The sequence below is a fragment of the Chiroxiphia lanceolata genome, chromosome 5 (genome assembly GCF_009829145.1).
Source record: "Chiroxiphia lanceolata isolate bChiLan1 chromosome 5, bChiLan1.pri, whole genome shotgun sequence".
NCBI lineage: Eukaryota > Metazoa > Chordata > Aves > Passeriformes > Pipridae > Chiroxiphia > Chiroxiphia lanceolata.
Window position 1 is genome coordinate 49,897,927 of NC_045641.1, and position 9,587 is coordinate 49,907,513.

At 51.2% G+C, this 9,587-nt stretch overlaps 1 protein-coding gene across 3 annotated transcripts; it reads right to left on the reverse strand.

Annotated features, from left to right (window-relative positions):
- Positions 1-411: 411 nt before the first annotated feature.
- SERHL2 (serine hydrolase like 2) lies at positions 412-9,587 on the reverse strand. Of its 3 annotated transcripts, none has more exons than XM_032689123.1 (12): positions 9,511-9,587; positions 7,845-8,065; positions 7,660-7,773; positions 6,528-6,569; positions 5,756-5,775; positions 5,482-5,556; positions 4,635-4,744; positions 4,283-4,362; positions 3,910-3,944; positions 3,079-3,155; positions 1,525-1,618; positions 412-1,212 (listed from the first exon to the last, which is right to left on the reverse strand). In XM_032689123.1, the coding sequence occupies exons 2-12, from the start codon at positions 7,990-7,992 to the stop codon at positions 1,096-1,098; spliced, it is 912 nt and encodes a 303-aa protein (XP_032545014.1). In that variant the 5' UTR covers positions 7,993-8,065; positions 9,511-9,587; the 3' UTR covers positions 412-1,095. The 3 variants fall into 3 exon arrangements, with proteins under 3 accessions (XP_032545014.1, XP_032545016.1, XP_032545015.1); XM_032689124.1 differs by lacking the exon at positions 9,511-9,587 and adding an exon at positions 8,442-9,167 and having other exon boundaries at positions 1,096-1,212; XM_032689125.1 differs by lacking the exon at positions 6,528-6,569 and having other exon boundaries at positions 9,511-9,577.

The window sequence follows — 9,587 nt, forward strand, 5'->3', positions numbered from 1 at the left end:
CACATATAACATCTGTGCAGCTTTGGACTTAGTGGTAGGTCACCCCAGCACACTCTGTGATCGAAGTAACCTGCCCAGCCCCAGGCTTTAGCACGTTTATTTTACTGCCTGCAGCCTCAATGCAGGTGTGACCGTGAATGTAAGGTGGAAGTGCTGGTAAATTCCACAGAGCTGATTTAAAATGGATTTACCTTTTCCTGGAAAGCCCACTGCAAATACAGTTTGCATTGCTTGTGTTGCTGCTTCAGTTGGCTTTTTGCATTAATTTAGCTGGGAGGCAGATTCTTAATATGCCCTGTCTAAGGTGGACTATGTAAAATGTGCTGCCTCCTAAGATATGTTTTAGCTGCTTGGGTGAGCATCCCAAAAGAGAAGGGAGGTTCGCTCTCCTATTGAATCAAGAAGACGGACTTAACATTAGGAGATTAATCTTTATTTAGGACAGAAATCATCTCTGCCAACTTTTCCATAATTAGTAGCTCTAGCTGCTTCAGCTAGAGGATTAGTGACATTCATTAAAATGGGCTTCTGTGCCCAGGTGAGCTCTTATTTAAGCTGACTTCTAAAAAAACACCAGCTCTCACAGTAGAACAAAGACACTGAGGCCCTCTGAGCTCAGGCCCCGATGGAAGTAAGTAGAGAAGCAGAAAACTTCACTTGTTTTTCATCAGGTTTAGTCCTGGGAGCAGCCTGGCCACACCATTCTCAGGGAGGAGGCAAGATGAGTCACCTCTCTTGCAGTGTCAAAGCTGGCGCTGCTGCTGTCACAGAGGATGCCTCTGCCTGTATTCCTGCACTGTTTCAGGGTGCAAGTTTGGAACAAGCCAAGGGGAAGGCCACTTTGGGCCACCATCCCTGTACTCACAGAGCTGGAAGTAGAGTAGGGATTCCTCTTCCCTTTGACAACTGAGATATTTTGCTCAGCTCTCCTTCAGAGGACCCCTGGCAGACATGCTTCCACTCTGCAGTGAGCTAAGCGCAGGAAAGAGTATCATGGTGTGAGGAGTTGGATGTGAGGTAGGAATGGTGACAATTCTGCTGGAGCCTGCTTTTTAGCTCCCAGTTCTCCTGGACTGCTGCAGCCACTGGGGTTTCTTAGAGTCTAGCTCTAGTGTTCTGCGCTGTCAGGAAGTTGCTGATGATCCCAGACACCACCTCAGGCTCGTTCAGGTGCACAAAATGACTCCCAGGCACCTCGACTAGCTGGATGTGCTGGACAGAAGGGACACAAGAAGATGTAGACTGGGAAAGTGTTCCCTCAGGCAAACACTGCTTGCTGTGACACTTGGGGGAAGGGGCAGGGGCAAGGGAGGCAGAACAGGGATGGGAGGACCAGGGAAGATCTAGGTCCAGAGGACAGTACTAACTTGGGACTTCGGCAGGAGGGGCAAGAAGCGTGAGGGCTGTGCCCTTCAGGACAAGTCACCTACTGGGGGATGTCCACCAAGGTGAGCTACTTCCCAGCTGCTGCTCCCAGGTCAGTGGCACATAGAGTAGAGATGCAAGGATGGTGTTTGCTCTCACCTCTTTGAGGGTGGACTCAAATGCCTCCCGCAGGGCTTTCACAAAGTGATTTCTGCAGTGTAACTTGTGTGGTACCAAAAGTCCATCTTGTGATCTGAAAAGCAACAGCAAGGCTCAGTACAGCAGTGTGCCCCCATTTGACTTTGCTGAAGCCCTGGGCAGAAGCAGTGTCCCCAAGACAGTGGCAGGGTGTGTGTGTGTGTGACAGACCAACTGTTCTTTCCAGGCTGCTTGTAAGCAGCCAGGTGACAGTGTCATACGTGGTAGTCAGAGCACAGCTTGGCTAAGCAGTTATTTTCTATCACACTATGTGTGTAAAACCTTGGGTGACTGCCTAGTCGTATCAGAGTGGAGACTGGTTAAATATTGTCCTCCCAGGGCTGTCTCAGTAACTGATCTGAGAACATCATTCCCTGCCCCTGTTCTGTCTTCCTCCCTTAACTCTTTCCTTCCTTACAGTTTCCACATCTCTCCACTGTCCTTTTTGCCCCTCCATACTGCTGATTTAAACAGGGTGTGCCCTGCTTGGAGGGGGAGGTATGAAGGCAGTTTCCCAGGAGAAGCCAGCATTAGACCTCCTGCAGAGCAAAGATCATGCTGTCTCCTACTGTGCTGCAGGTGATGGGACAAGGTGACATCCCAGGCTCAAAGGCACGTGCTCTCTGTGGCTTTGAGGACTTGGCCTTACCATGATGTTACATTTCTGGACAAGAAGGAATATCCTTAAGTTCTTATGATACTATAACAGGTCAGGGAAGCCAAAACTGCACCTCATTTCTCAACTGCTACCACTTCCTCTTGTTTTCTAGACAATCTTTTAATAGCACCACACAGGCCAAGGTAGCCAGAGCCTGCACACCTTGCCCTCCAAGGAGATGGGGAAAATGCAGAGGAGGACTCACAGAACAAGCTCTGCCCATGGACAGTTTAACAGCTTGTAGGGCTCTGCACAAGCCACTGGCCATGTCCCCAGGGCTTCTTGGCCTGAGCACCACAGGGGAGAGCTTGAAGGAGCTCGGTCAGTCCAGGGGCTCCAGGACCAGCTGGAGGAGGTGGAGGCTGCTGTAGTTTCACCTGTTTGCTCAGGCGAGAGGTTCTGGGGTCTGGAGAAGGGGGCAGGCTGGGTTGCTGTCCCTGAGGTAGAGTCAGCTCAGGAGGACAGTAAGTTGGAGTGATGCTGTGGAGGGTCACATATTTGCCAGGATGGCCCCTTGCTGTAGGGTCAATGGGATCATGAAGCCAGGAGCGTGGGGAAGATGGGACAGGACTAGCATTTCCTTCCAGCTTTGCACCAGGGGACCCAGCCTGAAAGCAAGAGTGCCAGGCTGGAAGGACGTTCCAGTTTCTCCTGCCTGTTCCAGGAGCCTGCCTAACACAGGGCAGTGGTGGGAAACTGGAAAATACTTCTCATATGTGAGGCTGTACTGTTGTGCTAACTGGCCAAAGATCTGGGTGACTGCTGTAGAGGAATGGGTAGTGGAGGACTCCTTCCTAGCCTTCATTTCTTCCACCAAGGGAGGCAGCAAGAGCTGGTTTGGCTTATGCCTCACTCACACAATGATGAGAACACGGTCCTGGATCTTCTGCAGGAGCTTCACGCACTGATCCACTGTGAGGGACTCTCGACTCTGCTGCAGGTGCAAAGAGAGGGAAAGTGGCAGAGGTCAGGGACAGCAGCTGAGGGCAGAGGGTATCCCTAAGCCCTCCTGCTCTAGAGGCTCTGAAGGTAGAAATAGCAGTGGCCCCAAAGCTTCCATGCTGGGACATGATAAGTGTCCAGAGCTGTGCACAGGAGTAGTTGGCTCTGCAAAGGCTCCTTCTGTCCAGCTGCATTCCAGGGCTGCCAACAACACTGCCTGCTGGGATGCAGCACATATGGGAATGATCTCATAGCAGAGAAAAGCTTTAAAAATCCTTTTACTAAAAAGGAGACAGTACACTACCCTGGCTTCCATATCTGGCAGTAGCACAGGTAGAGGAGGCCCTGTTTGCTCAAAAGTGGCACAAAACTATCAAAATATCAAATGTAAAAGACTTTGCTCAACTCTCTTCCCCTTCTTATATGGGTCACCTGACAAAGAAGCTGACAGAAAGCATCCATCCATCTGCTGCCTGAAGAGTCATAACAGCAGGAAAATGTGGCCAGAGGCCCTGGGGCAGAGGAACTTCTAAAAAAAAATCAGTAACATTTTCCAGTGACTCTAAGTTGAGTCAATGATCAAGTGCAGGCTCTTTTAACAGCAGCATTTAAAGGAGACGTGGGAATTAGGGAAGCAGAAAGTAAATGGCTGGGTGAAGGCAGAGCCTGGGCTCACTGAGCAGGCCTCCACTATCTCTGAGTTTTCTGTAAGCTCAGGGCTCAGAAGTTAGAAGAGCAATGCTCACCATACGGGCTCTCATGTCTCTGTTATATACCAGCCCTGGAAAGAAAAACAACAGAAGGTTTTCATGTCTCACAGGAGCAAGAGTTGTTCTGGTTTTCCTCACTTGTGGGGTCTGTCCAAGACTTTTTGAGATAGGGAAACAGTGTTAATTCAGATTTCTCCTTTTTTTTTGATTTATTTTCTTTAGCTGTTCCAGGACTCGAGCACCAATCCCAGTTGCTAGGAATGGAGAGCTCTGCCTCTGGACTTAATTGATCCCATTCAGGCTGTGTAAACTTGTAGCTAGGGCATCCTGTACTCTGCAGAAGACAATGGCTACTGGCACCAGTCCCTTCCCACACCCAACGCTGGCCCAGCACCACGCAGCCCCTTACCAGCGGGTGTCTCAGTTGCTCCTCGCTGCAGCAGGATTGCTCCACCCTCTGCTGTCAGATGGCTGTTCGCTTCTAAGAGCCTGAGGGAGACACGGCAGAGAGATAGTGCTGCTGGAAAAGGGAGGAAGCAAAACAAAAATGACATGACAAGGTGACAGCAAGCTCTCAGGCTGCTTCAGAAAGGAGCGGGATGAAGCGGCAGCTTCTGGCAGCAGAAGCAAAAGGTCTTCCTGAGATTCCACAGGAGGACTTGAAAGAGGAAGTGCAGGGACAGTTTCCCTTTCTCATTCTTGCAGCCATAACTGTCAAGGTGAGGGCAGGCAGCAAACGAAGAGGAAAGATGGGGACCCACCTCTGCAATGCTGCTTCAGGGCTCCGTGCTTTGGGAGTTTGCTCCTTTGCCTCTAGACTCAGTAATCTGTCAATCACCCTCCGTTTGGATTTCAGCCATGCCTCAGTGTCCTGAAACACAGAGAGGGAGAGGAGTAACCCCTCTCTTCTGAATCATTTTACCCCCTATCAGCTGATAGAAGAGGGAATTTCACCCTTCAACATCCCCCTGAACTGGTACCAGTTATGGATATCCTATTAAAAAATGCCCATTTCTGGAAAAAAGGGAACATCAGTACTGCTGTAATGAACTTACTTACTTTTTAGCCTTACAACCTTTTCTAACTCTTCCTACCTCACTTCTGAGTTGAGGACAACTGTCCAAAATTTGGTATCTCTGACCCAGGGCTTCTGTCCCACTTCTGCCAACCAAAGCTCCAGCATCTGGTAGCAATGATGGCAAGTTGGGAATGTAGCTTTATGTCCTGCCAGGAACAGAAAAAGAAATCCACCAGTCTTGCACCTAGGTCACCCAACAAGCCACTGGCAAAAAGAAAACCTCAGCTGGCGGCTGCCTGGACAGAGGTTCCACTTCCCTTTGTACACGGGCACGGCACAGACAATTTTGGTGCTAAGGGACTGCATGATATGGAGCACTGCCAAGGGTCCTTCAAGGGCCACCCTAAGTACGGACCTCAGTCCGTGCAACAAGGAGCAGATCAGTGCCTGCCAAAAGGAAGAGCCTGGGACTTCTGTGACCTGCCAGGAACTGGTCACATCAGTGCTTTCTCTGAACAAATGAAGCAAAGAAAAAAACCATCTATTTTTGTATTTAAAAAAAGTGAAGGGAAGGACACATGAAATCTAACCTCTGGAGCTAGCAGAAAGCCAAGACTTTCCAGCAGGATCAGCTTGTCCACCATCTCAGGATAAAGGAAGCAGAACTGAAGAGAGATGAAACAATAGGAGAAAGAAAAGCTGAGCACTGAGTGATGTCTTTATCCTGCTACATGAAAGAGGGGGTCTGGGAAAGGCCTCTCCTCCCAAGATCCAGGTCCCACACTGTGTCTCTTCATTCCTCTCCCATTTGTTGTTGCAGCTGCAGAAATCACAAACCCCATGAAGAAATGATGCTTTACTCACCATTCCTGCCACAGCTCCTCCTGCGAAGGAGAGAAGGGTGCTCAGTTATGCCCAGAACAGCCCCTAGTAACAGAAATTTCCCTTCCCCACAGCAGGAACAGCCTGAGAAGTAAAAATGCACATTGTACCACAGGACAAAGCCAAAGTACAGGGTAGAGCTCTCCCAGCAGGCAGGCTGCAGGCACAGAGCAGGGCTGTTGGCTTGCTGTATTCCCCATCCTGTGCCATCCCCACCTCCCTCTCAGGCAGCAAAGGCCAAGGAGGAGTTACTAGTTAAAAGGGTATGGTGTGCAGGTCCTGTGAGCTGTGGCCAGAGCAGCCTTGGGGAGCAAACCCCCTATCGTGGCAAAACCAAATCATGTTCCAAACACAAAGGGGATTGGAGCCTGGAGTCCAGTTCCCCTCAGCAAGCTTTATAGCCCACCAAGATGGAAATTCTGTTCCCAGGCTTTGTGGGGACCAGGAAGGAAGGCTGTGAATTCTCTTTCATAGACCACCCCTCTTTGCCCATCACTGTTCCTTCCTGAGGGTGGGGAAACACCCACAGCAAGAGTTACCACTGTTTGTACTACAGGGTTTTGAAAGCAGAGGCATTTCAGACAAGGGCACAGATTTTTGAATCTTTTGAATTTTTTCCTTTTCAAGCAGGAACCTGGTACTTGACACAATATAATAAATATTCTAACCCAGCTCCTAGCAGCATGTCTTGTAAGTTAATTATCTACTCCTATTTCCATGAATCTCACAGCTTACAAGGACAAGAGCCACTTACCCATACTGTGACCCATCAGGGTGAACCGTCTCCACTGCAAGGCTAAGTGGCAACAGACAAAAACAGATAGTGCTGCATTAGAAACCAGAGCAGCAGCATCTTGCTGCTTCTCCACCAACATGGGCCCCTTCTCCCAGGAGGGCTTTTGCACTGCTTAATTGCTTCTTAATCCATAAACTAGGTGGCTAAGTAGGCCAATTTTAAAGAAAAAATGCATTCACCACTTCATTTTGTTGGTAGTTAAGCCGTGCAGCTCTCAAGCTCTCTGTATGTCAAACAAACTCCAGCAAATTCCCGTTCACTGCCAGACATGAGACTGGCAAGAAGCAGAGGAGCCTAACCAGGCAGCATCTGCTGAAAGAGAGAGACCTTGACAGAGCATCCTGCTGCAGGGCGTTCTGCAAGACAACTGAGGACACAGAACCAGGTCTGCTGCTTTGAGGAAAGTACAATTATTCCATGTGAAAATTCTCTACACCATTTAGCACATCAGGCTCTTCAGTCCAGTTTTAGGGCACTCTGAGAGGCTTATAGAAAATACAGCTTTTTCAGTTCTCCCCATCTGAAATATACCTCACTGAAAGATGAGTTTTACCCTCTGGAACATCAGAGAACTTCTAGAGGCTCTTTGTGTACTGAATAAGGGATGCAAAGCTGCACGTGCCACAATCTCCTGCGAGATCAGCATACAGACAGTTACATCAGGAGTTATTAGGAGCACAAGACACTCTGGCTTTCAGATTTCTTTGTATGATACTAAAGCAAGCAGCAAGCTGCCATCAGAGAGAACCAGAAGAGTCTCCAGCTTACACCTAACACTGGTTAGAGGTCACTGGCTGCTTACAAAAAGTCAGTCTGGCAACACTATTTAGTTGCATCCACCACTTCACCACTACTACTCTTTCTAGTATAGAAACACTTGCTTCCCAGGGCTTACTGTCTCTTCCTCTAGCAAAACAGTGAGAAAGCAGGACGCTTATTCAGTCACAAAGCACTGGCTAACATCAAACAGGATAAGTAGGGGGAATTGATTCCTTCCTAGCAGTAAATGCTGCCTGCTTGTTGTAAGGAGCAGGAGCAATATAGCTCCCTCTGCACGAGCATCCCCTGAAGGGTCCCTTCAAATACCCACCGTCTGCCACACGGCGCACATCAATCACATAATCCAGGAAATGGTAGGGGCAGCCGGCAGGTCGGTGGGATGAAAAACCATGGCCAGAAAAATCCATTGCCACATAATAGCAGCCTGAAAGGGAAAGAGTATAAGATGTGCAGCCCTGACACACAATAAGAGCCATCCTGATGAGCCAGACCTACCTCTGGGGAGCAATGGAATGAGCTTGTCAAAGGTGTTGGCATTGTCTAGCCAGCCATGCAAACACAGCACAGGATGTCCCTCCAAGGGACCCCAGGCCTTGGCTGCCACGTGGCCCCAGGGTACAGGGAACTTCAGCTCTGAGAACATGCCCAAAATAGGGTCACCAGAGAGCCACGTGCTTGGGAGTAGGTCCCAGGGGTCTTGTTAATGGTCCAAAGCTCTGAGAAGAATAAAACAAGTCTTTAGTAACTCACCAGCCTCCTGTGGTCTTAATTAGCAGCTTGCTGATTTATAGCTCCCCATTCAGCATCCCAAGCTGCCATTCCTGACTGCCTGTTTGGGGAATCCTCCTCCCAGCACGTACTAGCAATGTTCCTAGGAAGAAATAAGCTTTCCCTATGCAGGAGGAGAAAGCCTCCTCTCTGTCTCTGCAGCAGCTGCAACCCGACCAGAAGGCACAGGAGATCTGGCAAGAGGGAATCATGCAGAATTCCCTCAGTTAGCTGCAGTCAGCCAGGCACCTGTCCTGGACCAGAAAGACGGTTTGGGGAATGCTGCCTCCAATAGTAGACTGTTATCACCTTGTTCACTTTTACCTTGGTGTTTCTCATTCGCACCACCAGTCGGCACCTTCGAGAGAGCAGATGGCTCCGTGCCCCACAGCTGCTACCTGCCCGTGCACCCCTCAGGGCCAGGGACTGTGCATGGAACACAGGTCCACAACCAGCCAGGTGAACCTGCTCAACCTCAAACCTGTCTCATTACTGCCGATCTGCCAGGTAATCATGGAGCTACACCTGACCTTTGCTCAACCCCCGGCTCCTGAGTGAACCCCCCAGCACTACTCAGCCTCTGGAGACCTTCCAATAGTGGTTTGAACACTTCTCCTTTACCCACAAGCCCTGGGGCCCCTTACAGACAACCTGACTATTTCCATCCCCAAGTGTCTTATGCTATATCCCCTATCTTGTGTCTCTACTCCCTTAAATAGCCCCCCGAGACTGCACTGCAATTAAATCACTCTACAGCAAGTCCTTCCTGAGCCCATATCTCTCTAACGCATGAGGACAGAGGGGTTAGGCTGAGAGGGGAGGCTGCTGTCAGGGCCCTGATGGTCCCAATCAGCCAAACCTGGGGCTCTCCATGACCCTGTTTAAGCTCAGCCCAGGACCAGCCCCAGCAGTGCTGCAGGAGTGCCAGTCTCCACCAACAGCACCCTCCCTCAGGAACCGTGGCCCTGCCTGCTGATCACGGGGCTGTGTCTGATTCCAGCTGCCCTCGCCGGGCCAGATCCTGACAACCAACCGCGGGCTGACTTCCCGGTGTGACCGCGGACCGACTTCCCGGTGTGACCGCGGACCTGCCCCTTCCTGATGATCTGGGCTCCCGGCAGAGCCTGATCGCCCTCCCCGGTCAGCCCTGCCAGGGCCCGCGGGGCTCCGGCCCTGGGGTCCCCCCGGGCCCGGGCTGGGGCCTCCCCAGGCGGGCAGGAGGCGCCGCTACACCCGGACTTTCGCCTCAGGGCGCCCTGGAGCGCGCGGTCCCGACCCCGGGGAAGGGCTGCCCGGGGACCGACACCTGCCCGGCGCCCAGACCGACACCGCAACGCTGCGGCCGCCCCTGCCCCGCTCCCCGAGCCACCCGCGGCCCCCGGCCCCCTCCTACCGCTCCGTGAGGCTGAGCTGAGGCGGCGGCAGGAGGGCTCGGCCCGGCGGCAGGGCAGGGCGGGCCGGCCCGGCTGC

Bases quoted from the DNA above. Each gene is read 5' to 3' on its own strand.
- SERHL2 (XM_032689123.1), bottom strand. From the start codon at position 7,992: ATGTTCTCAGAGCTGAAGTTCCCTGTACCCTGGGGCCACGTGGCAGCC. The intron at 7,774-7,844 runs GTAGGTCTGGCT...TTTCCCTTTCAG, and splicing joins CATTCCATTGCTCCCCAGAG to GCTGCTATTATGTGGCAATG. The intron at 1,619-3,078 runs GTGAGTGAGGCA...GTTGCTTTTCAG, and splicing joins GACCGTGTTCTCATCATTGT to ATCACAAGATGGACTTTTGG.